The 24,510-nt window shown below is 40.3% G+C and overlaps 1 protein-coding gene across 2 annotated transcripts in view; it reads left to right on the top strand.

Annotated features, from left to right (window-relative positions):
* Positions 1–24,510, top strand: part of Antxr2 (ANTXR cell adhesion molecule 2) — a 131,671-nt gene that overhangs the window by 53,590 nt on the left and 53,571 nt on the right. For both annotated transcript variants that reach the window (XM_028873150.2, XM_037209189.1), the window contains exons 12-16: positions 3,112–3,207; positions 14,366–14,407; positions 15,227–15,322; positions 19,585–19,749; positions 19,987–20,067. In XM_028873150.2, coding sequence (XP_028728983.1) covers positions 3,112–3,207; positions 14,366–14,407; positions 15,227–15,322; positions 19,585–19,749; positions 19,987–20,067 — 480 coding nt within the window. The remainder of the gene's footprint in view (positions 1–3,111; positions 3,208–14,365; positions 14,408–15,226; positions 15,323–19,584; positions 19,750–19,986; positions 20,068–24,510) is intronic.

The following is a 24,510-nucleotide window of genomic DNA, read 5'->3' as shown; positions in this document are numbered from 1 at the left end:
CTATACAAGTGTTAGTGTTTTGCAAGGTCATTTGGGGAGTCATCAGCAACACCAATTCCACAGTTTTTGCTGGAGACCCTGAACTCAGCTCTTCAGAGTTTTGCGTTTGGCTTCTTGAGTCTCTTCAGGTATCAGCCATTCTCTGTGACTCTACACCCCAGCTACAGTGGCTTCTCGCATTTATAAGGCCCTTTCGGTATGCCTACAGACTTCCTCCACCCTTTGACCTTTCCTCAAAGGGTTGTCCGCCAGATTTCCCATCCTTCTCTTGTTTTTTTCCCCCGTCTTCACATTTTTCGTTATTTGTCCGAGCTTCACTACCCGTGGCCTACATGAGGACATGTCCCGGCACCCATTTAACAGCCCAGTACAGAGTAGTGGCTGGTCGAGCGTGGTTTAGATGAATGGAAAAATACTTTTAGATTTCTGCCGTGTATATGAATTCATTGATTCAAGAAAAATGGCATGCATGTGTTGAATACTTATGAGGATTTTTCAGCTGGAGGTCTGTTTAAAGGGGGCGTTTCTGAGTAGAAGTGAGAAACTTTTGGTTTGTGATCATGACACAGATCTAGGAGTATTGAGACCCAGTTTCATAATCTTCCTCATCTGGCTTCTAGGTCTGCACCATGGTGTCCATTCATAGAACTGTGGTTTCCACGCTTGGCTTCTCCTGAATATGTTTATGAAGTTAGGTGAACAATGCAATCATTTCCTTTTCCTCGCTGTCCATTCTATGATCTGATAATAGCTCTGACAACAAATACAGAGGAAATGGGAAAGCTGCGATTCCTATACAACAAGCTGAGCTAGTGTCTGGGATAAGGACAGACAGACAGACAAAGCGAGGTCAGGTAGCTTTAAATCATTGCTTCGGCCCATCCTGTTTCCGACATGCTCGGCTGAGACAAAGGAAAGTGAGACGTGTAGTCTTCCCGAACATGTGTATTCTAGCTTTAAGCTTTGGAGGCAGTCTTTGGAATCAGTTGTGATGAAAGTGTTGCCACACTAAATGTCTGTTTCCACTGCGGGCGGCTGTGTTGTTTGTCAGTCTTACTAATTGAGGCACTTAATTTTGAGGGAAAAAGTTAAGAATTTTAAGTGCCTATCTACTTAATATACCAATAGTCAGCACAGGTTTGTGATTTCTTGTTCATTGCATAGAAAGAACAAAGTGACCATTCCGTTTCAGCAGATTCATGGTCTCTAGTTGCATTTCCTCTTTTGTGAAAACAGGGTGTGAATGCTAAGAAAAGGGGCAATCAGATGTTTGCACAGCTCTTTGTGAAGTTGTATAGCACAACCACACAGAGTATCTCTGTGAGTTGCTGGGCCTAGGTGGAGGTGGGGATGATCTCCCCAAGACCCTACAGTTGACAGTAAGGCCAAGAATGCATGTGATTCTCTTAGTGTATGCTATAGTTTTCCTGTGTCCTTCTAGGACATGCTTTTCCTTTATGTTCCCATTTGCCTGCTTTTGTATTTATTGTAACTGCATCTGTGGAGGTGGCCAGGCTTGTTCCTGAGTGTGCAACTTGTGAGGAAGGGTGATGCACTTCCCGTGTTTTCCTCATCTACATTCTGATTGTCTTCTGCTGGCTTTGAGAAGACAGCACTGAGATGTTTGTCTCAGATTCTCTATAAAATATTTCTTTCCCTTTGTTTTTCTTCTCTCAGTTCTTTCTCTTTTAAAACAAACAAAACCAGCAAAAGACAACCAACTAAAACAGTTTCCCTGGGAATCCCAGAGAAGTTGGGCTTTGGCAGAGATGCCAGTTTCCTTTAAACTCAGTGAAAAAAGTGAAGGTGTATGTTCTTTTTGACATCTGTGTCATGTGGAGTCTTATTGCTTTGGAGTTCATTTTCTTGGTACATAGTTTGTAAACTTTAAGAAAGGAGTATCAAGTGGTTAGCTGATTGGAAATGGCCCTTGATTTTGTAGGAGATGTACATTCATGATAGAAACATGGAATTAAATTATCCAAAGCTCATAATCAATCCATTGTAAAAATGCTTTGATTAAAATCTAGAGCAATTCTGTCTAAATTTGTTGTCTAAACCATTTTGTATCTATGAAATCCTAGGCAGGGTTCCTACTGGGAGGACTTAGCTTGAGGCCGAAGGATGGATCAGTAGTTGCTACAGTGGTTACAGGCAGAGCCCAGAGCAGGTGCTCTGGAAACCTTTAGGTTTAAACCTTTAGGGTGGAGGCGCTTGGCAGTCAGACAGTGAAGGTCTTGCCTGAGTCACATGTGAACCACGACCAGAAGTCACTGGAATTAAGGACTCATTCAGCTGTATTCCACTGAGGCATACATAGCCAAAGCCATTGTGTTTCCCTCCCTCCCCCCCCCCTCCCTCCCTCCCTCCCTCCCTCCCTCCCTCCTTCCCTCCCTCTTTCTCTCTTTCTTTCTTTCTTTCTTTCTTTCTTTCTTTCTTTCTTTCTTTCTTTCTTTCTTTCTTTCTTTCTTTCTTTCTTTCTTTCTTTCTTTCTTATGTTTTGAGATAGGGTTTCTTTGTGTAACAGTCCTAGCTGTCCTGGAACTCACTCTGTAGACCAGGCTGGCCTTGAACTCACAGAGATCCACCTGTCTCTGCCTCCCAAGTGCTGGGATTAAAGGCATGCGCCACGACCACCTGGTCCCCATTGTGTTTTTCTTATTGGCCCATGTTTATATCTTCCTTACCCTCCAAGTATGTAAAGTAATTGCCGCTTTATCATCACAAAACCCGAGGAAATTCTGCCTGGAATAAATTGAGCCTGAACCAACATAATTGTTGCCTAAACACAAAAGTCCCTAAGGGGACCATTTGTTTACTCCTCAGAAGTTGCCGTTCTCACATCCTTTTAGGACACATCGAAATCTGTCTGTAGCATGTTGGAAGACGTCACATTTATTACTGACCACCTTAACATAACATGACGTATAGTACGTGAAATAAAAAGGAATTAATAAAACTTAAGAGAATGCAACACAATTTGGGTCTGACACTGTTTTGCCTCCTGTGCTCATTTTCTCCTGCCTGGTGTGAGCTTCCTTAAAAGAATAAATGACCTGTGGGATGTGACCTCAAGCTTTACTCTTTGTTTGTTTATTTTCCCCTCTACAGTCTAACGGGATTGCAGCCATCATAGCTATTTTGGTGTTATTGCTGCTCGTGGGCGTGGCCTTGATGTGGTGGTTCTGGCCCCTCTGCTGTAAAGTGGTAAGTACTTTAACTCTGCTCCTATTCATGTTCTAGAGCAGGAAGGCATAAAGTAAGGCCCGGCGCACAAGTGGATGCCACGTGGTCCAGCAACAGCACAGTTTTCCTTAGCAGCCTGAATTTCTAGTCTTTTACGTAGAGTAGCTTCTAGAAAACAGGTATGTCACTATCTAGCATAAAATGCACCTCAGAGGCACTTCAGAACTCAAGCTTGGGGGAAGAGGTGTTGAGAGGTTGGGGATAGTTGGGTTGAAAATTATTTCCACTCAAGTTCAAGAAAACTTTGGGTAAACAGGTGCCATGTTCTGCTCATGTTCATCATGAGAATCATGGGTCTGGTGTCTGTGTTAAAAGTGCTCAGAGTAGTAAAAAGTGCTTTAAAGCTCTGTTGGCCCAGGGTCTTCTTTTGTCTTCCACCCATGGCATGCTTTAGAGGTAAGTCCAAGGTAGAAGCTAGGCTGTCAGTTAAACACTTAATTTAGAGACAGACGAGCAGCTTCAGTTTATGCTGCCTTCGCGTTTGCAGGAAGCCCGTGGAAGAGTTTGGTGGTGTGGGGTTCTCTATTACTGAGCTAACATGTTGCCACCTGCTTGACTTGCAAAAGCACCACACATTTTACCTAATGATTATTTCATCACAGCTCTTACATGGGCTTCACTGGGTTCACCTGGACCAGGGGGATGCAGTGGGCACGCACACCTTTCGGAAACTCAGGGCCAGAGTCCATCACTTCCAGGTTAAGGAGGCCACCCTCATTTCTTGCCATGGGACCTCTTTTATCCATCCTCAGAGCCAGTGTGGCTGTGTCATATGTCCTTGATCATTTTTTCTGTACCTACATATCGCTGAGTGAATCCAAGTGGGGAAGGCTGCCCAGTGTTAAAGACCTATATATCTCAGTTGGACCCATTTAGACACTACAGGATCATCTTCCATCTCAGGGTTGTTAATCATCACATCTCTAAAATCCCTTTACCATGTAAAGTACTTTATTCACAGTACCAGAGAATTAAGTCATAGACATCTTTATAGAGGTATTATTCAGCCTCCTACGTGATAGTGCATAACTTATATATATTAGCATATTTCACTTAATCCCCGTTTATCTAGAGTTTATAGGAAAGATTATCCCAGGAAAATCTTTCAGGGTGTTCCTGTGACTTGTTTGGAGAGTGTTACTCCATTTCATGGGGGTATTTCATGTGACACAGTAGCCTGCCTCCCTCCATCCACTCCCTTCACCTTTGTTAGGATTTCCGCTTCCCAGGACATCAGGCCAGGTTTTGTATTCCATCTACATTTCTTATTAGCTGTACCACAGTCTGCTGTCGTGAGGTAGCCTTCCAATCCTTTATCTCAGGGTACTAGGCCCACAGCATTAACTCTGACAAGAGGAGAGCTGAAACTCTTCCTGTCCCGTTGCTGAGCTCATCAAGTTCCTGCCACAGCAGGTTATGCTCAGACAGTTTCCTGGTATAAACTTGATTATCTTAGATATGGCTATTTTGGGGGTGGATGGCATTCTTGAGTCTCAAATTAAAAAGCAAAATGGTGCCCTAATGTGATTTGTGCTCCTTGCATTTTTAATTTAAATTTTATGATGGCAAATTTCCTCCCTTCATTAGTTTATAATTTCATTTACTGTTGGTCACAGGGTAGAAAAGTGTCAAAGTGTATGCTTGTTCCCTTAAAGATACAAGAAAAAAAAAACTGAAATGGATCCTTTTTAGAAAGTTGCTACATGTTCTGAAATGTAGGTTTAGAATATAATCTTGGATGTTATAGAGGAGAGCCTATCATCAGCTGGTGAGAGCAGGTCTGTTCTAACCTGAGGCTTCACAGATAATAAACCATGGAACTATTTATGTAAGGCATTGAGAAGTCCCTCCAGTTATCACAGGATTTCAGAAAGAGTCCCTAGCTTCAGAAATAGCATGATTGCTCCTTAGTTCCGGTTTGTTTAACAGAGGCAGTCGCTTTTATTTTATACTTAGAAGCACAAAATGAAAAGCCTCAAGTCCTGGATGTGAACTCATAGTCACACCTAGGTGGAACTGTGAACTGTAGCAAATGTGCATAGTCTCACTTAGGTGGAAGCAAACTGTATCAAATGTGTTCTAAAGGAGGTTGAAAAGCTGGGATAAGGCACAGGCAAAATTCTTCATTCACTCTTTGGCAAATATGTGTTGATCATGTTGATCATGGCAGCTACTGTGCTCGGAACTGGGCAATCATAGATACCTACAATATGATATGAAAATTTATATTTTAATGTAGAAACAAAAAATGTGGGCTAGAAGTGTAAATGAAGGTCTCTAAGTGCCCAATAGCAATATATGAACATTTTTTGAGAGGAACCTGACTGAGTCTATGATCTCAAATATGTTTTCAATAATAAAGAAAATGTGCGGTTAGTGGACATTTCAGATGTGTGTGTGTGTGTGTGTGTGTGTGTGTTTATTTTGTGGTGTGCTTTAAAAAGTGCTGGGTTGAGACCTGTGGAAGACAGTTTGTGTTTTGACAAAACCCCTCAGGCAGAAGTGTCTCCTATGCCTTCTAGAAAGTTTGCATTCACCTCAGAATGGGAGGTAACTAGAGAGATTCGAGGGTCTTTGAGGACTGAATGATTTAGGTTCTTGTGACAGAGAGATCGTCTTGAATAATTTAGATGGAATCTACACATAACCATAAGTCTTATGAGGGAAATCGGGCCACAGAAAGGGAGAAGGCAGTGCAATGGAGACAGACCTGAGTGACGCAGACCTCAAGACAGGGAATGCCGGTATGAGCAGAAGCTGGGAAGGCAAGGAGTGGTCCCCACCACAGCCTGCAGAAGGAAGCAGCTAGCCAACAGTTAACTTTTAACCTCTGTGAGACTTAAATCAGACCCCCGACTTCCAGAAGTGAATGAGAACAAGTCTCTATTGTTTTAAGCCACAGGTTTTTGATGATATTTTTGTTGCAACAATAAGAAAACAATATTTTTAGACTCATTCTGGTATTCTCACATTGGAAATGACTGGTTAAAGTTATTGATTTGGGGAAGGCAGGATGGCTCAGGGGTAAAGGCCCTTGCCACGGAGCCTGATGATCTGAGTTTAATATCTGCTAACCACAATGTAGAGAGATACAACTGGCTCTTAAAAATTGTTCTCTGATGTCATTATTCACATAATGACACAAAATAAATAGATAAATATAATAAAACTAAACAAAATACAATAGCCCGGTTTGAGTTTGTAGTGGAGAACTGTCAACTAGCATGTGTAATACTTCATGTACTGAGTGGGACTGACTTACTGTCTCAGAGTGAGATGAAAACAGTATTAGATTATAGCACCATTGGCAGCAGGGATCTGTGGGCAGGTTCCTCAGGCTGATCCTGCTTGCAAGAAGTGTTCAACATGGCTTCATTCAAATATAGCTGTTGAGCTGTTGACCCTCCTGAAAACCCGAGACTGTCTAGAGAACAGCAGGCCGCAGAATGTTTAGCTAGGTACTGTGTCTGTGAAACTAGTTTGTCCCCCCGTTAGCTCTACCAGCCTCATCCCAGGACTCGAGGAACAAACAAAAGCCAGGAGCTTTACTTCTAACCAGTTTTATACTGATTCTAGTAAAAATGCACAGTGTAAAATAGTATAATTTTTGGTGATGTGTGAGTAAAATTATAATTAAGCAAGCATTTAGCATGATTATTTACTTAAAATCCATCTTCTAGTGTATCTCAGGAAGTTTATAAAAGCGGGCACTGTGTTACTTATTATAAATCTGCTCAGTGACATAAACATATAAATAAATAACATATAAATGTTGCCCAGTAAATACTTCTTCCTGGGGCATCTTCCTGAACTATATCATCCCAAACATTGAGAGATGTCAAGTCTGTGTCTACCCACAACCAGCTTTAAAACAGAGCACTCTTTTGCTCATTATAACAGAAGTTCTGTTGGCTGTGGAAGCATGTTGTGCTCAAGAGAATTTGTAGTTACCCAGGATGCCTGGTTTCTTTCATTTCACTGAAAACTTGTCACTTATAAATGCATACACAATAGAAAGTACACATGTTGTACTCCCATAAAATCAGAGTTCTTTTTTTATTACTTACTTACATAATTAATTTTCCAGCCCAATCATAGTTCCCTCCTCTCCTCTCTTCTCAGTCCTTCCCCCCAACCTCCCTTTTCCCCCACCCCACATCCACTCCCCCTCCTTTCTCTTTAGAAAAGGGCAGCCCTCCCATGGATATCAGCCAGTCATGGCATATCAAGTTACAGTAAGACTAGGCACCTCCTCTCCTATTAAGGTTGGATAAGGTAACCCAGTAGGAGGGAAGGATTCCAAAAGCAGGTAACAGAGTCAGGGATCCCTGCTCCCACTGTTTGGAGTCCCAAGAGAAGACCAAGCTACACAACTGTAATATATGTCTACAGGACCTAGGTCAGTCCCCTGCAGGCTCCCTGGTTGCTGGTTCAGTCTCTGTGAGCCCCTATGGGCCCAGGTTAGTTGATTCTGTGGGTTTTCTTGTGGCGTCTGTGACAATCCTTCCTCCCTTTCTTCCAAGGGATTCTCCAAGCTCTGCCTAGTGTTTGGCTCTGGGTCTCAGAAACAGAATTCTTAACTGTAATAAAATCTGAAATATAATCAGTTTAGCTCATGTGGAATTGTTACTGCATGTAACCCACAGGGGACTTTCTAGCAGAAGGATTAAGAATTTGTATGAAAAACAAAACAAAACAACAACAACAAAAAAAAACTTTGTCTCTACTTGTAACCGATGCCTATCAATTGCCTTCATTCCTTGTCTGTGGTCCCTAAAGTATTGATTAGTACTGAAGACTTTGTCACCAGTAGAAAACATAGTTTCTATAACACATTTATAGTTCAGGTATTTTTGAAACATACTTTACATGCCTCACTGCTTCAAAGTCATGATAAGTCACACGTCTGTCACTTGGTCTTGTTATTTAATGACTTAATAAAGAAGCATGCCCATTTCTGCGACAGACTTTTAATAGGTTTATAAATGTAGTATCTTTATAACTGTAATTTAATTTCAATATTATTCATGTACTCAAAATACCATGTGTTTAAATTTTGCTTAGTTAATATGAGAAAGGTTCTGTAGGTTCACCAGGCTGCTAAAGTAAGGCACAAGATACAAAAGTCATTTCAAAAGTGTCTGTCGTAGATTGTCCGGCCACTCAAGATGCTTTTATTGGGACTGTTTATAATTTTCTATCCTGCCATTCATTGCAAGGAACACTTTTAGGGATTGAGGAGGGAGATGGTTGTAACTAAAAATGCTTCGGATTGTGTCCTCTGTGTGCCTGGCTTTCCCATTGAATCAGAAACAGGAGCAAAGGTGACCTGCGGGGGAGGGTGGGCGGGTGTGGAGGGGGGGCCTTTATCCAACAATACTTTTTAATAAGAGAGCTTTTATAAGAAGCTGAATAGACAGACCCTACCATTAGTCAGCTGCAGGTTGTGTGGTGTTTGTGAACTGCTCCGCCAGGGGAAAGTTCTTCTGATGAGAGGTCATCCCTGCCTCCTGTTTAAGGCTGAGGCTGCCCGTCGAGAATCCCCACATCCTCCAGAGCAACTGCTTTTCTTTAGCAAGGACATCGCCACTGGTTTTCCTTTTGCATTTGATGAAAAGAATGAAGACACAAGGGATTAAAGAAAAGCTTCTTGTGTACTGAGTTATGAGTAAGCTATCAGAAAAATATCGGTGTTTTCATTACTGTTTAGCTTAGAGGACATGCTGTGTTGATGGCAGATTTGTTTGACTGGACAGGACAGCAGAAATGACAGCCACATAGTCACATCCTTTGGGAGAGCCAGACACTCCACAGGCTTACAGATGTAAGGCTCACGAGGTAGCAAACAGAAGCTTTCTGGATTGCTGTCAATGAGTGTGGTACACAGCAGCAGATATCACTGATTATGCTGGAAACGTTGAATGCTCATGTTGCTCAGTGTCCTTACCCAAACTTATCCACTCTCAAGGAAGTGCAGTGAAGTTCATTGTGTCTTTAGTGCATTCAGGACACAACAGAAAGATGTTGTGAATCTTAAATTAGAAAGCAACTTAAAAGTTGCCTTTAAAAAAAAAAAAAAACAAAAAAACCTAATTTGCTTATAAGGTAAACTTCATGGTGATGTTTCCAACCAGAGCTCCATAGAATAATTTTCTTAGCCAGCAACAGCTGTGCTGCTCCTTTTACATAGTAATAATGCTTCTATATTGCACTCGATTTTTATTGTTGAGGAGGGCTCCTGGTACCTTTATTGAATTACTTTCAGAGAGGCCCGATTTTGGGGGGGAATGCACAATAAAACAGAAGTAATTTAAATTTTAATATGCCTTCCTTGCACCATTAATTAAAATGATTTATGTTTGGTTGCCTCATTGAAATATAGTGTGGTAGATGCTTGGATGTATTGCTTCCATGGTGATATTTTCCAACACCATCATTTAGGAAACAGAGTACCAGATTCTTCCTGGTCTGTGACAGTAGCACCGTTAACTCCTGTCAGGATGCATCTTTTTACTGTTCTTCCCATGCCCCATTTGACCTTGTATTTATTGCATAGATTTCTGGCTTTTTGTTTATCTGTTCAAGGTAAGATGCCCTGAGCATTAGTGACCTTGCTAAGAAGGGAAGGAAAAGAAGGACAAGATAACTGGACTATATTTTCTGTGTCCAACTGTGGGATTCAGAAAAGGACTTTCCAAGTACCCACCTAAGGGAACTTAGGGCTTATGCACTCCAGAAGAAAGACAATGTCCTTGACCCATGGTTTTGTCAAGGAGAAAATGAAAGGGAGGCCTACATATACCACATATATTTTTTTAAAACTTCCTGTAAACAGAGTGTTTCCCCCATTGTCTGTGGGCTTGTAGCATGTAGATGGCTTTCTTTTAATTACTGGTAAAAAATTACTTCTGAAATACTTCTTATCTACAGTCATTACACTGTATTTGTGTGTATATGCGCGCGCGCATGTACGTATGTGTGTGTGTGTGTGTGTGTGTGTGTGTGTGTGTGTGTAAGTAAAATCCAAAGCAGTTCAATGTTGACAGTTCTTTCACTTTTTTTTTTCTGAGTATCAGAACATATGATTGCATCAAGCTGGCTGCAGGCTCCAGTGCTGACATTTTCTAGCGCAAAGAATGCCCACATCACTCGAACATTTGAAAAGTGTTAATGAGCAGATCAAAAGGACTGTTGCCTGAAGCAGCTAACTTTCTTTCTTTTTTTTTTTTTTTAAATTTTTAAGAAATCGGCTCTCCTCCAAACTGAAATCTTCATTCTAGCAGCTAAGTAGATGAGATGTAATTCCCCCCACCCACCCCGATGATGATAATAACAAATGGAAAAAAAATTGGAGAAGACTCAAACTCTCCATATGGTTCGTAAAGTGGTGAAAGTGTTTTCCAGAATTTTCAATACAGAGCTGAAGGATGCTAAGTGGAAAAAATCCTGGCAACTAGGCAATATTATGCCTTTTAAAACCTGCAAATTCTCGTGAAATATGGTGCACATGAATGCACCCTTCTCTGGAGTGAATGTGCTCTTGTACTATTTAATACGAGAATGAGATCCTCATGACTGTTATTTTTTAATGCACTTGGACAACACTGAGTTGCTCTCTCCCCCCAAACAAATTTTACTGGTGTGCAGGCTTGTCGCTTCTACAGACTCCTGTCATTAGGGACGTTATTTTCTTGCCCTTTTGTTACTTATGAGGCCACATCGTAATGTGTATAGGAATAGTTTCAAAATGTAAGAAGAAAACTAGTTTATTTCCTGTCCTGAAATTTCTAAATGAGTGATTGGGGGGGGGGGGATCACAGTGAATGTTCAAAGCTTCTCTGAAATGGTATAAAGCCCATCTCAAGCCTACACTTTATGTAACTCTAATTTTCTATCATCTGTGATTCCATTCACCCATCCATCCCAGTAACAATTGCTTGGCAAACAACTGATCTTTCACAGACTTTCCTTTGGCAGTTGCCTTTCATTTGAAAGTATCTAATGTAATGGAATTAAACTCAGAGTTTGCAAGTGGATTGTTCTAAGTGGTGGATTTGAATTTTAGTTCTATCTTTGCTCTTTGTATTGACTTGGAGAGGTGTTGTAATTAGGGGTTGTTGGAGTTCCTTTTGCTGTGCTTAAAATAGACATCAGCATAGTTATCTTACAGGATTATGAAAATAAAGAGTGTCTGCCATATGACAGCACAAGTGAAGGATGGTTACTATTAGCAAGAAGAACACAGTCCAACCTGAGTTCTGGGTCCTGTCCTGAGGTTCCTGTCATTTGTTGTGATGGAGGTTGTGTCTCTTAATTCAGCAGACTGGCATTCGATTGAGATAGGACATAAAAGATTTATTTTCATTGTTAGCCATGCATACCTTCAGACTTCAAAATCTCTTTAAATTTATAATACGCCATGACCTAAAATATTAATGGTTCATGTATTTGAAGGAAGTAGGGGGATTTTTGATCTTGTTGGAGTTAGACACATGTAGAGAGAAAGTTGGGACAGAGTTGTGTGGAAACTGAGGCATCAGACAATGACAACAGAATGGCTGGCTCATATAGATGTACCCCAGAGGCTTGATATCGCCACATTACAGATTAGGATAAGTAAAGGCTTTCCAGCAAAGTGGAAACACAATGGTACTCCTTGTCCTGTGTGACTCTGACAGAAGTGACTACATAAAGATTTTAAATACATATTTATTTAGTGTGTGTGTGTGTGTGTGTACCAGAGTGTTGTGTGTATGCCACATGCGTACAGGAGTCTACAGGGGTCAAAAGAGGGAATTGGTTCCCCTGGAACCGGGGTTATGGGTGGTTGTGAACTACCATGTGAGTTCTGGCAAATGAAGCTGGGGTTTCTGCAAGAACAGTAAATGCTCTTAACTCCTGAGCCAATTTCTCCTGCCTTCTAGAAGAATCTTAGGCTGAATCTTAATTTTTCTCTATTAGCACTCATGTGGATGGTCAGTATGAAATAAAAAGGAAGAGTTATTGAAGGGAGTATACAGTAATACCCAGGATGATATGATAAAGGAGACTACTAGAGAGTCTATGTTATTTTTTATTTATCTGTGCAAATTTTATTTATCTGAGTAAATTTGAAATCTTTGCTATGAAGTGAAAGTGAGCTCAGATATGTTCAGGCTCATTGAAATAGAAGGGTGTATTTTGGACTTTCCCTAGTGAGAGATCTCCAGAGAACACTTGGAAGACGTAAGAGAGTCCTTACAATAAAATTCAATTATTTCTTGATTTGAACTGTATGCATTGGAACTTTGAGTCTATTTTGACTGGAAAAATGATTGATTAAGCTTCTTTTAGAAGAATATTGACCGGATTACACAAGTTAAAACAAAGACTTGCTAGAGATACTGAAAGAGGCTAGTTGTTTAATTTTTACCACAAGGATTGCATATAACCACTGGTAAAAAAAAAAAAAAAAAAAAAAAAAAAAAGTAATGATAGACTGTCAACAGCATGTATATTAGCATTAATACTTTCCTTTTTTTGGCTTTTTATTGAGCATTTCCTACATGCATATAATATATTCTGATCAAATCTACCACTCCTAATCCCTCCCCTCTAAATTCTCCTCCGTCAATCCCACCACTATCCCCTACCAATCTCATTTGCTCTTTTTTGAAACCTATCTATTAAAATGCCCAGAAGAGGCAAGAAATCACAAGGTCCAACAGCTTTGTCCAAAATGCTGTTGAGTTTAATTGCCGAACCATATCTAAAAAATGTTATTTTGGATTAAGGAAACTGTAGTTAGGATATTGACAAATGAATATATATTATAGAAAGTGAACAAAATAACCCAGGTAACTCATAACCATTTTATAAAAAATGAGTTTTATCTTTAGCTCCCAAATATAACCTCAATAGAAATGAAATAATTATTGTAGTCTCCAAAACTAGGAATTTACCTTCATTAGGAAAAAAAAAGCATGTGTGTGTGTGTGTGTGTGTGTGTGTGTATGTGTGTGTGTGTGTGTGTGTGCACAAGCTCAGGTTTTCCAGACTCCAGGACCAGGGCTGAAGAGTGGAAATTGTTACAGAGAGAAGCTTTGGCTTTATTTTGGGGGAAAAAAAAAAACAACTTTTAAGTGATGAGTCCCTTGCCAGTCAAATGATGATTTGTGAAAGAGTGAATTTCTCTATTGCAGTAGTCCAGACATAATTGGAACCATTACTAGGTGGGGAATTTTTAGAATATTGAAATTTTGGTTGTGTGTAACTAGCATGAGTTAAAAAATGTGCTTGACATCTTTAAAGTTCATAGATTCCTAAGTCTTCGACTTTGGGTTGTGACAGTGAGAATGAAATAAAAATGATCCGTTCTTATCTCTTTATCTTTTCTCTTTCTGTAGTTCCTTCCTCCTGTTTCCCTTCTTCCTCCCTACCTTTTCCTCCTCCATTTCTTTTCTCTTCCCACCCTTTTTACTTTTCTCTCTTCCCGGCTTCCCCCTTCCCTCCTGCCTTACATCCTTGAAAGTGTATTTTGTACCAATCCCCCTCTGCGAAACAGTAGGAGCACAGAGTGCAGGAAATGCTCATGTGAAATGTGTATTGACATTTACAAGGGGATTTTTTAAAAACTGGATTAAAAAACAAAGAACCCTATAAATGGAAGAAGAGAGGCATCTGTAAATATCGCAGAAATTATATTTTGCTTTGGGAAGACGGGAATTCGTGGTATGGGAGGGGGAGAGGGTAGAGAACTATGTTAAAGACTCAGTTGGACCTGGAAAGGATTTGAGAAGTTATTTAGAAAAAGGAGACATTGTAGGTTATGCCAGCATTTGTTGTCTGCATCTGGAAAGAGTGAACTCCTAGAAAGAAAACATTGTGAAGAAAGGTTGTGTTGGTGTTGGTCTTACCAGTGAAATGCTGATAGCAGTACTTTCATTGGATATATAGGTCAGTAAAGATACAAAGTATCCCCTTCTTAATAACCTTAAGTCAGCTTCATTTGAGTACAGTTTTGTTTTAAATCTTAATCCACCTCTGGAATTAAGACAGTAACCATTTTTTTTTTATACATTCTTACTTTTTCTTATGTTATGGAACTTTTTACATTTTATTATGTTTTGTTTTGGGACAGGTTATCAAGGATCCTCCCCCACCACCTCCTGCACCAAAGGAGGTAAGAGAGTGCCTAATAAAGTGATATGGAGTTGTTTTGTTTTCATATGTAAATATCATTCCAAAATTAGACCAATTCTATTTATGTGATAACTAAGTATCTACTTTTTACTTTGTGAAAACCAACTGCTGTTTTTCAATCTTATGATTTCTTTTATGGAGTAGTGGAATGAACCCTTCATTGGTAGACTAGCTACAGGATCAAAAGTACATAGCGATTTAATATATTTTATAATAATGTATTAATAGTCCTGATGACACTTATCTAAAATTGTTGAAATATCCAAGCTGGCAGTTCAAAGATGCCCTTACTTTCTTCAAAGTGACAATTTGCTATTATATTCCGTTGTTAGCTAATATCATTCTAGCAACATAAAGTAAGGAATTGCTGGTATTGTGCATTTCTAGGCTTCTTTAAAGTTTGTCTTTTCACTATAAATTTCACACTTCAAAGTTACATATATATTAACACATGAAATAATTGTTGAAGTGTTGCCCTAAGTTGAATCATCTTTTCAAGTTTGAATTGGTGGATATACTTGGTTTAAATACACAACACTAACAGTTAAAAAAAAGCAACTTCTGTTAGCCTAGGGGTGATGTAGTGAGAATTTGCTGAAGGGAAGATGTCTTAATCTCTTGTAGAACTGCACTTGAAATTGATGCATGTGATTATAAATGCACCCATATATCCCAGGTATAATTTTTACATTTTCCCATAACAATGGAATTATTTAAAACATTTAAATGTGATGCAGCTCTGACCAAATGACGTTTTAAGAAATTAATTAAATCAACTTTTAAAACTATATCTCCATAGGAAGAGGAAGAAGAACCTTTGCCCAACAAGAAATGGCCGACTGTGGATGCTTCCTATTATGGTGGTCGAGGAGTTGGAGGAATTAAAAGAATGGAGGTTGGTCTCATAAAGAAATAGAGAGTGCTAATCTAAAATATGTATTTGTAGGGTTATTGAGCCACAGACACTGCTTTTTCTTTCTTTTTTTTTTTTTTATAACCTCTTTAGTTAGCACTGGGCCTTCTCTGAGCACATTCCTTTTCTGTGGAATCATCCTAGCCATGTCAGAATTTGGGAAGAACAAGAGGCTTCATCAGTCAAAGGACTGCATTGATAAAATTTCTGAATCCCAAGCCTAAAAATAGTTACGGGTTTCCCTACTGTTTTGGGAAAAATTACCCCATGGAACACCAACTCCAAGAATGCCAGTCACTCATAGTTGCAACAATGTTCTTCTTTGAAAAGACCCAACACTTAGTTACTATTTGACAGACAAATTTTTAAAATATTCAACAGCATGGATATGGATTTATCACAAATGTAGAAGAGGCACATTTAAAACTTTCAACAGCTTTTTACTTGCTACTCACCAACTATCCTAATTAATACTGCATATCATTTATTATGTTAAACTAATTGTTGTTAGTGCAGTAGTCCAAAGATTGAGATTCTTTCTTAAAAAAAAAAATCATAAACCCATGATTAGATCCTGGGTAAAAAGGAACATGATTCTATGTATTAGTCAGGTTTTTGTTACCAATACTTTAGATAAATCAACTTACAAAAAAGGAATTTTATTTTGGCTCAGGTTAACTTGTGGTTTGTAAGCCTTCTTGGTTTGGGGTCTAGGTCCAGGCAGAACATTGTGGCAGGGAGCATTTGGTAGAGCATGTTGCTTACTATGGGCAGGCAGGAGCAAAACAAGACAATGAACATCTTGTTATCACCCCCAGATGCGCAACCTGTAAAAACTCTTAGCCCTCCTCCTGGGTCCTGCCTCTTACGGGTGCTGCCACCTTCCAAAAGAGCCACACCAATGACCAAGACCCAGGTCCCTGGGGGCATTCCATATCCAAACTGCAGTAATTTCTCTATGCTCAAGAAAGCACAGGCATGTTCCATGTAGCCTGTAATTCCAACTTTGAGAGTCCTCGAATTCCAGCATGTGACATTGTATCACCTGTCCTTCCTTTTTAGTAGAGGAAATTTTTATTTTTGAAAAAGAGTCAACCTCCATTGACTCTGTATCCATTAATCTTGAAAAATTTTGGCCACATAAATGGAACACTCTATTGATATGATGGTAAATGGTATGATAATGAATTTTTAAAATGACAAAGAAAGTACAGATATTTACAAAGAAGAAATTCAGTATATACAGGTACACAATAAAACTGAATTGAGAATTAAGTATCATTAAAATTTCTCAACTGTGAATTTAGAATTGGAGTGGGAAAAACCATCCATAGTGGTTTTATAAGCACACCTCTTCAAACCTGCAAAGTACGTAAGCTGGAAAGAGTAAATGGATTATAGAAGTTCTGAGGTCATCAGAATTGGAGAAGAAACCTTCAGAGCTGAGGTTAGATTAAGTCACAATGGATACTTTTTGTTCTGGATTTTACAAATCTCACTCTTTTAATTTAAATATTGATTTAAACTCTCATCTAATGGAGTTTTCAGAAAGCTGGAGCAGAGCTTTTAATAACAGCTGTTATCACAACAGATCTACTACAATTCCTAATCACTTCACACGGGGGTTCCTGCCAATTTCTCATGAAAGAGACTTTTAAAAATTCTGAAATTGTTCCTTTATCATATAGACTCTAAGTTATCCAAATATGCTTTGAAAATTAGGAAACTTGTTGTTGATAATGAAAGCCAAGTAGAGCTGGAAGAATCCAGCTCTGAAGTTTGTCCTTACCTACTTTTCCCCCATAATAAAATAAAGCTGTGGGCAAATTCTCCTAAGAATTTCTTTAGCAATCTATTTCTGTTCTTCTGCCTTCTGTCCTTTCAGGGCATTCCAGTGTGATCAAATTAAAGATTTAAATTTACACACACACACACACACACACACACACACACACACACACACACATGTTTAATTCCTTTGTAGGGTTGCAGGATACTTCTACAAGGTGTTTTCTAGTCTTAGTCCTTGAGATTAAGTGAAACTTGTGTTTGGTGAAGGTTGGTGATAACTCAGGAGCTTTTTCATGAAACAAAGACAGCAAACTTATCAATCTCCTTAGGCCTCTATGACTGAGGGTCATGCATATCATCATCAAAGCCTGGGAATGCCATGCTGGATCAGAACTGCAGTTCAACCAACTTTCACTGTTTTAAAATCTGAGAATGGGTCCAGCGATATTGTGTCTAGTTATCATAACCTCTTTGGTTTCAACTGTGAAAGCCAGGCTAACGAGTTGTTTGTTTTCAAATCTACCTCTTCTGTATGAATCTAAATTATATCTACTTACAGATTCACTCTGAACTATTTCTGTGAGTTGGTGAATCCATGTGTTTACTGAACCACCTGTCTCTTGTTTAGTTTTGCTCCCCAAAATTGAGATGTTTGAGCTGCAAGAAATGTGTACTAGTTTTAGAGTTTTAAATTCATTAGTTATATCTAAAGATCTTATTCTAAGTATTAGCTTATCTAGGCGAAGACTGTGATCTGAAAAAAAGATGGTAATTTTCCTTCCTTTCTTCCTCCCTCCCTCCCTCCTTCCTTTCTTCCTCCCTCCCTCCCTCCCTCCTTCCTTTCTTCCTTTGTTTTTTTCAGAAAGAAAGCCGAACTATCTAGTTTTAATGTGTTTCAAACAAATTTAACAACCCCATAAAGAACATTCTAGCTATTGATCACATTGAAAGATACAGATAGACTTTGATGACTCAGCAGGGTCCACTTGAAATTGAAAATTATTCTAAAATTGTAGTAAAAAGGGGTATGTGTGTATGTGTTTAAAACTATCTAACTGGCTTGCATAGGTTTTTTTTTTTGTTTTTTTTTTTTTTCTATGAAAAGTAACCATCCATCTTCCTGCTTAACAATTCAGTCAGTGTCTTTAAACTTTTTCTTCCACTGAGATGACTTAATGGTATGTTGTAGCATGTCTTGGACTGGTCTTTGCTTCTCTACATGCACGTTGCTTGTTGAGCACTGTCCTCTTGGGCAAAGTGCTGGGATTCTCCCACTGATCCTGTTTGGGTAAAGTCCTTCTCCTGAGACCATTTCCTATTCATATATTATTGGGTTATGAGTTGGCTCTTAATTTCTGTTTACTGAAAAGTAAAGAAAACAATAACCCCAGTCCTCTTGGTTTGGGTCAATATTAAGAGTTCCCAGAGAATGAAATGATCTAAAATCTGTGGGATTCCCTAATGGTCTGTGTTTTACCCCCCCCCCAAACAGAACCTTTTCCAATTCCTGTCTCTCAAGTAAGAATTTATTTATCAAATGACTATATTCAGATGAGAAAAGAACAGAAAGCTTTTTTGGCAAGAAGAATGCTGTAAATGGAAATTCATACTTTCAGAACCAATCAAATATGAAATATGAAAAACTTTAAAAAGATTAATTCCTTTTATGTAAGATAAATTTATGTAATACAAAATCATGTAAAACTTATTCACTCATTTCTTACTGCTTATGTCCAAATCCCTGCCCTGTCTGTACGCACCTGTGGTAGCTTTGGGCACAATTTTTTAACCCGTGCCATAGTTCTGTCATCTGGAAGAGACACACATAGTATCTGTTTCCTTGCATTTCGTATGGATTGAATACACATGAACACAATGAATAAATGCTACCATTACCATCTCAAATACCTTAAGGTGGAATTGAACTACATAGTCATACGTGTATACCACAAATTATCTCCTTATTTGAACTGATGGAGAAACCATTACACCAGATTTAAGTAATATCATATTTTTACAAGAGTTACTTTGCATTTGGGTCATGATCATCATATAATAAAGAATGATGAGAAAACAGAGACAGGAAGATCCCTGAACTTTCCTGTCCAGCCGGCTTATTCTAATGGGCTAGCTCCAGGTCCCAGTGAGAGACCTTGTCTACAAACACATGGTGGAGGACACCTGAGAAATGACCTCTGAAGTTTACCTCTGGCCTCCACACACATATGAACTCAAACACACATGAACATGCACATATATACCCACACATATCTACACAGGCAAATAATAATGAATGGCAAGGGGCCCGTTAAAATTCAGAAGAGAAGGAACTGGGAGTCACTATACCAATTCATCTTCCTACACGGGCTGGTGACTGGAAGGCCTGTGGGCCACGTGAGAGCTTGCTCTTCTGGGACACTCTGTCTGACATCAGTGTCTCTTTCGTTTTAAAGGTCCGCTGGGGAGATAAAGGATCTACAGAGGAAGGGGCAAGGCTAGAGAAAGCCAAAAATGCTGTGGTGATGATCCCCGAAGAAGAGATACCCATGCCATCAAGACCACCTCGACCCAAACCCACATACCAGGCCCCTCAGACAAAGTGGTACACGCCGATTAAGGTACTGGCCTGCATTTCGCATGATACAGCTTAACGCTAACGGGAATGTAGTAGCTTTTACTGTCTCTCCTGTCCCAGGAGGAAGACTAAGGCAGGTCAGATAGCAGATACTCATTTTGTGCTCTAGCAACTACTTATTTTCTTAGCGTAAAAGCCTTCCAGTTTTTGTATTTACTAACTTACTTAGTTGATTAATGAAATGAAGCTACCCAAGCTCACAAATCCAATCTCTCTTTAGGGTCGTCTGGATGCACTCTGGGCTTTGATCTTGAAGCAATATGACCGGGTGTCCTTGATGAGACCCCAGGAAGGAGACGAGGTTTGTGTATGGGGATCTCTTGAGAAAGGTGCTGGGGGGGGGCAGTATAATGAAAGTAGGGAAATATTAACGAAAATAATTTAAAACTTCCTGTTAGCGTGCAGGGTGGAATTGATACTGACCAGTGTGTGCTCTTGTTACATGGGGTATTTGTTAAATTTTGTTTTTACAGTTCATTTTCAAGCCAATTCCCCAGCAGTGCCTTCCCAGATAATTAATTAAAACCATAAGCATGCTCATTGCTTTAGCATTTGACTTTGAAAACAAGTGTTCTGAGTTATTTTCTTTTGGAAGAAACAGACTGGGAATTTGCATCTGAAGTCTTTTTTCTAGCATTTAGTAGCCATGAGATCTAGGGAAAATACCTCAGACCCACTGTCTTTCACTATAAACATGTTACCTGCCTTCAGTAGTTGGCATAGTCTGGCCTCTGAAATAATGTCAAGGTGTCCTTAATTCTTGAAGCACCAAAGAAGTCTGTGGTCGTGCTATTTAGATCCACATATTTACAGATGTGTTGTATGTATGTCTTTTCCTCACCAAGGGAGTTGGTTTAAAACTCTTGTTTTAAAAATATGTTTAGAATTACTCTGTTTTTAATATTTTTCTAATGATTTACGCCATTTTCCTTGTGTAGCACTTTTAGAGAAATTGTTCAAAGGCTCCTCATAGGCAACAGTGGTAGGTTTGATTGCGAGACCCGGTGCCGTTCCTGATGCCAGACTGCTTCCATGGTGTGAGTGTAATCCTGCCTCTCCTACAAAGGAGTGAACACCATGTACATCTCCTCAGAGGACTTTGGCTTCACTTAGGTCTAACATGCTACTGTTCAACACTGTGAAGTACTCCATCAAATTAGTACTTACGTTATGAAGCCAAGATAAGATGTATTTAGTATTAGGTGGTTTTAGCTCGGTGTTGAAGAGTTTAAAAGAATTTCACACTTAAACTTCAACTTTGGAACATTTCAGGAACCTCTGAATTCAGCCATTGAGGATATGCATCTTGAGAAATATTGATGAACTCTCTAACATAATGCCAGCGCCCTTTGATAGGACCACTGGGAGAGAAAGCTATGTGCTCTATGATGCAGACTCTTCTATTGCCAGTTTATTGGCAGATTCTCAATAGAAACTTCTTTTATATGGAAATTCACATCTCAGTTTAAGTTCAGATGTGGGTTTGAGTTCTGTTTCTGGAGCTACATGTAACTCTTCTTCCTTGTGAACTCTCTAGACTTTCACTTCTGTAGCATGAATCTTAGAGAGTCTTATTAATAAAAACAAATCAGGGCCAGACATTGGGGTGAACTGGAAGATCAGAGAACCAGAACAAGCCACAGCTACCTCACCTCGCCAGATCCTCAGCTGGTCTTGTTTCCTCAGACTGGAGGTCTCTGAGTCCTCATCCAGAATGGGTCTCAGCTGAATTGCTGCTCAAAAGCCTGAATGCTTAACCAGGCCAAATGCTTAACCAGGCCAAAATGCTTAACCAGCCAAATGCTTCTAGTTTCTGGTCCTCACGCCTTATATATCTTTTTGCTTTCTACCACCACTCCCTGGGATTAAAGGCGTGTGTCACCATGCATAGCTGTATCCTTGAACACTTGAATTTCTGCCTCTGGAATGCTAGGATTAAAGGTGTGTGCTACCACTGCCTATCCTCTATGTTTAATATTGTGGCTGTTCTGTCTCTGACACTAGATAAGTTTATTAGCATGCACAATATTTCGGGGAACACAATACCACTGCAATTATTTTCATGCCTCTTCTCAGTGTGCTCTTCACCAGGTTAGATATTGGTTTGTATGTTTAATAATTTCCATCTTATTAAGTTATTAAGTGTTGGATATTAAGTGAATGGTGAGATATTGGGGGTGGGATTCCAGTTCTCTTCTTAAAACTTTATATGCTCTTTCAACTATTATGAAAAAGTTTGGATGTTTGCAAAATTTACTCCCCTAAAATTCACCAGTACTCGGTTAAACAGAGTTCAACATTAAGTTCTAAATCATGAATACATACTTCATGTAAATATGAACAGTATATATGTAAGGTGAGGCCTTCATCTGATTACCAGTTTGCTCTAAAAATTTACTTTCCATTAAATATTAGAAAGTCCATGAAATAGTGTATTGTCAGCATAGGGAAGCATGTTAAATTCCTATTGAAGTAGTTTGACTATGATATCAAATAACTCACTGGGACCAGTGTTGTCTGATATTAAGGTCAATTACTTAAAGGAAAAATTTGAAATGTCTCACCATGTAAACTGGTGTCGTTACTAATCCCCCCCCCCTCCACGTCTCCGGTGGTGGCCGTCAACCTTTTTTTGTATGCATGCGTATGCGCAAATACAACATTTACTTCTGTTTGTGCTTTTTGTGAAGTATTTATGTTGGTACAGGAGGGTGACTGTGTGATTGTAAAACAGTTGGTTCATTTTAGGCATTAGGAAGGCTTCGGAACTCCCACATTTAGATGGGGGGTGTTCGTTTACATTGCCAGGGCATAAATAATACTTTTCCTTCTGGATACCAGAGAGTCACATCCTCTGAGGGTGGGGGAGGAGGCTGACTTTAAGCCGCATGACAGCTAGTAAAGCACAATTGTTCTCAGGGCCTGACTAATGGCTCCAAGGAACACAACCCCTGCCTACCCAGCAGCTTGTTTTGTGCTTTGGAAAACAGCCTTGTCATTTATGTAGGAACAGTTTCCCGCAGATTCCGCCTCCCGAGAGCTCAGTCGAATAAACAAACCCGCGACCACAGAACTGAAGCTGCCTTGAGTCCCGCAGGTGGGGGCAGCGTGTCCTTCCCGGCGCATTTGGAGCTGAAGCTGTGCTGGGGCGCAGAGGCCGCGGGGCTCCCGGGCTGAGCTCTGCGCGCCCCGAAGTCCTTGATGCGGAGGCTGAAGTTGGTGCGAGCCTTATCAAAGCGGCCGCGGGGGCGGGCGGGCGGGCTCCCAGCGCGCGGCTGCGGGCGAGCGCGGGCTTTGATGCGGGCGGCAGGTCCTGGGAGTCGCGGGTTTGGCGGCCAGGTGCGCGCTAGCAGGTTGTCCCGACATCTGCTGGTGGTGGCGGCGGCCGATTGTCAGCCGAGGTAGTTGAGAGCGGCAGGACCGTTTTTGGTCTCGCGCGCGCTGCCTGGAGGCCTGAAACTCCAAAGGTAGGAGCGGGGTGGACACAGCTGCGCTCCCAAACTTGCCGGAGGCACAAACAGGAGATCTAATGCAGTTTGACTCCACGGCGGTGGGGGGACAGGACAGAGAGCCACTTCAGAGACAACTTAGGGCTGCAACATCTGCCGCCAAGTTTCCAGGGAGTGACAGGGGACAGCAGGTACAGATCGAAGTCTCTGCACAAACAACCTCCATTACGCCCTGGACTCTTTTGAAGGGTCTCCATCAAACAGGCCCGAGTCCGCAGCAGGAGTTTGTTTGGTTTTCAAAGCAGTGTTGTGTGTGTGTGTGTGTGTGTGTGTGTGTGTGTGTGTGTGTGTTTTCCCCCTCAATAACAAGGTAATTTATAAATGATGCATTACCACGCGTCCTCCTTTTTTTTTTTTTTTTATGAAAAGAGAGTAGAGAATCAGAAAGGCAAAGAAAGAAGAAAGCAGAGGACTAGTTTGGAGTTGTTCCACAAACCAATTAAATCCCCGAGGACCTTGACAGTGTTCGAGGTTATGTTAACCTTCAAATGGCTCCTCATTCACCAGTAGGCACATCAACTTACACAAGCAACAGAAGAATCGCAGAGCATGCCTGAAATGCATGGGCTTCTGTTCAGTGCTATTGCACATTCTGAACTCTGCAGATGTGAAATTTAGGCTCTGTTTTTTTCCCAAATGAATGCGTCGTCCCCCCCCCCCCCCCAGTAAAACAAAAATCTAGGAAATTGAATTTACTTCACTGTGCTTCTTATTTATCAGGACTCCATACCTGTGGTGCATCAACATAAACGAACATTTTCCTCCTGGAGAGGGAACACCCCTTTCTAGTACCTACATTTAGCTGAAAGAAAGTTCATCGATCTGTTTGACTTTTACCAAAAATATTGTAAAAAGTCTTAATCATGCATGGGTGTGTAAATGGCAGTGGGATGGGTGAAAATACTAGCCTGGCAAGTAGGAGTTCCAGGCTTATGTCAGAGAATAAAGATTGCAGTCATGTGAATTACCCCACCATCCAGTGAAGTGGCTGCATTACCATCTATCTCCTTGAGATGAGAGAGTCGCCTATGCTAACGAATGCTTTGGAGCAAAGGAGTAGTGTGTGGTGGTATCGTGTTCCCCAAAATATTGTGCACCCTAATAAACTTACCTGGGGTCAGAGACAGAACAGCCACAATATTAAACATAGAGGATAGGCAGTGGTAGCACACGCCTTTAATCCCAGCACTTGGGAGGCAAAGCTAGGCAGAAATTCATGGATACAGCCAAGCATG

Source organism: Peromyscus leucopus, chromosome 10 (assembly GCF_004664715.2).
Source record: "Peromyscus leucopus breed LL Stock chromosome 10, UCI_PerLeu_2.1, whole genome shotgun sequence".
NCBI classification, from domain to species: domain Eukaryota; kingdom Metazoa; phylum Chordata; class Mammalia; order Rodentia; family Cricetidae; genus Peromyscus; species Peromyscus leucopus.
Note: the sequence above shows the minus strand (reverse complement) of the source record. Positions and strands in the feature narration are given on the sequence as shown.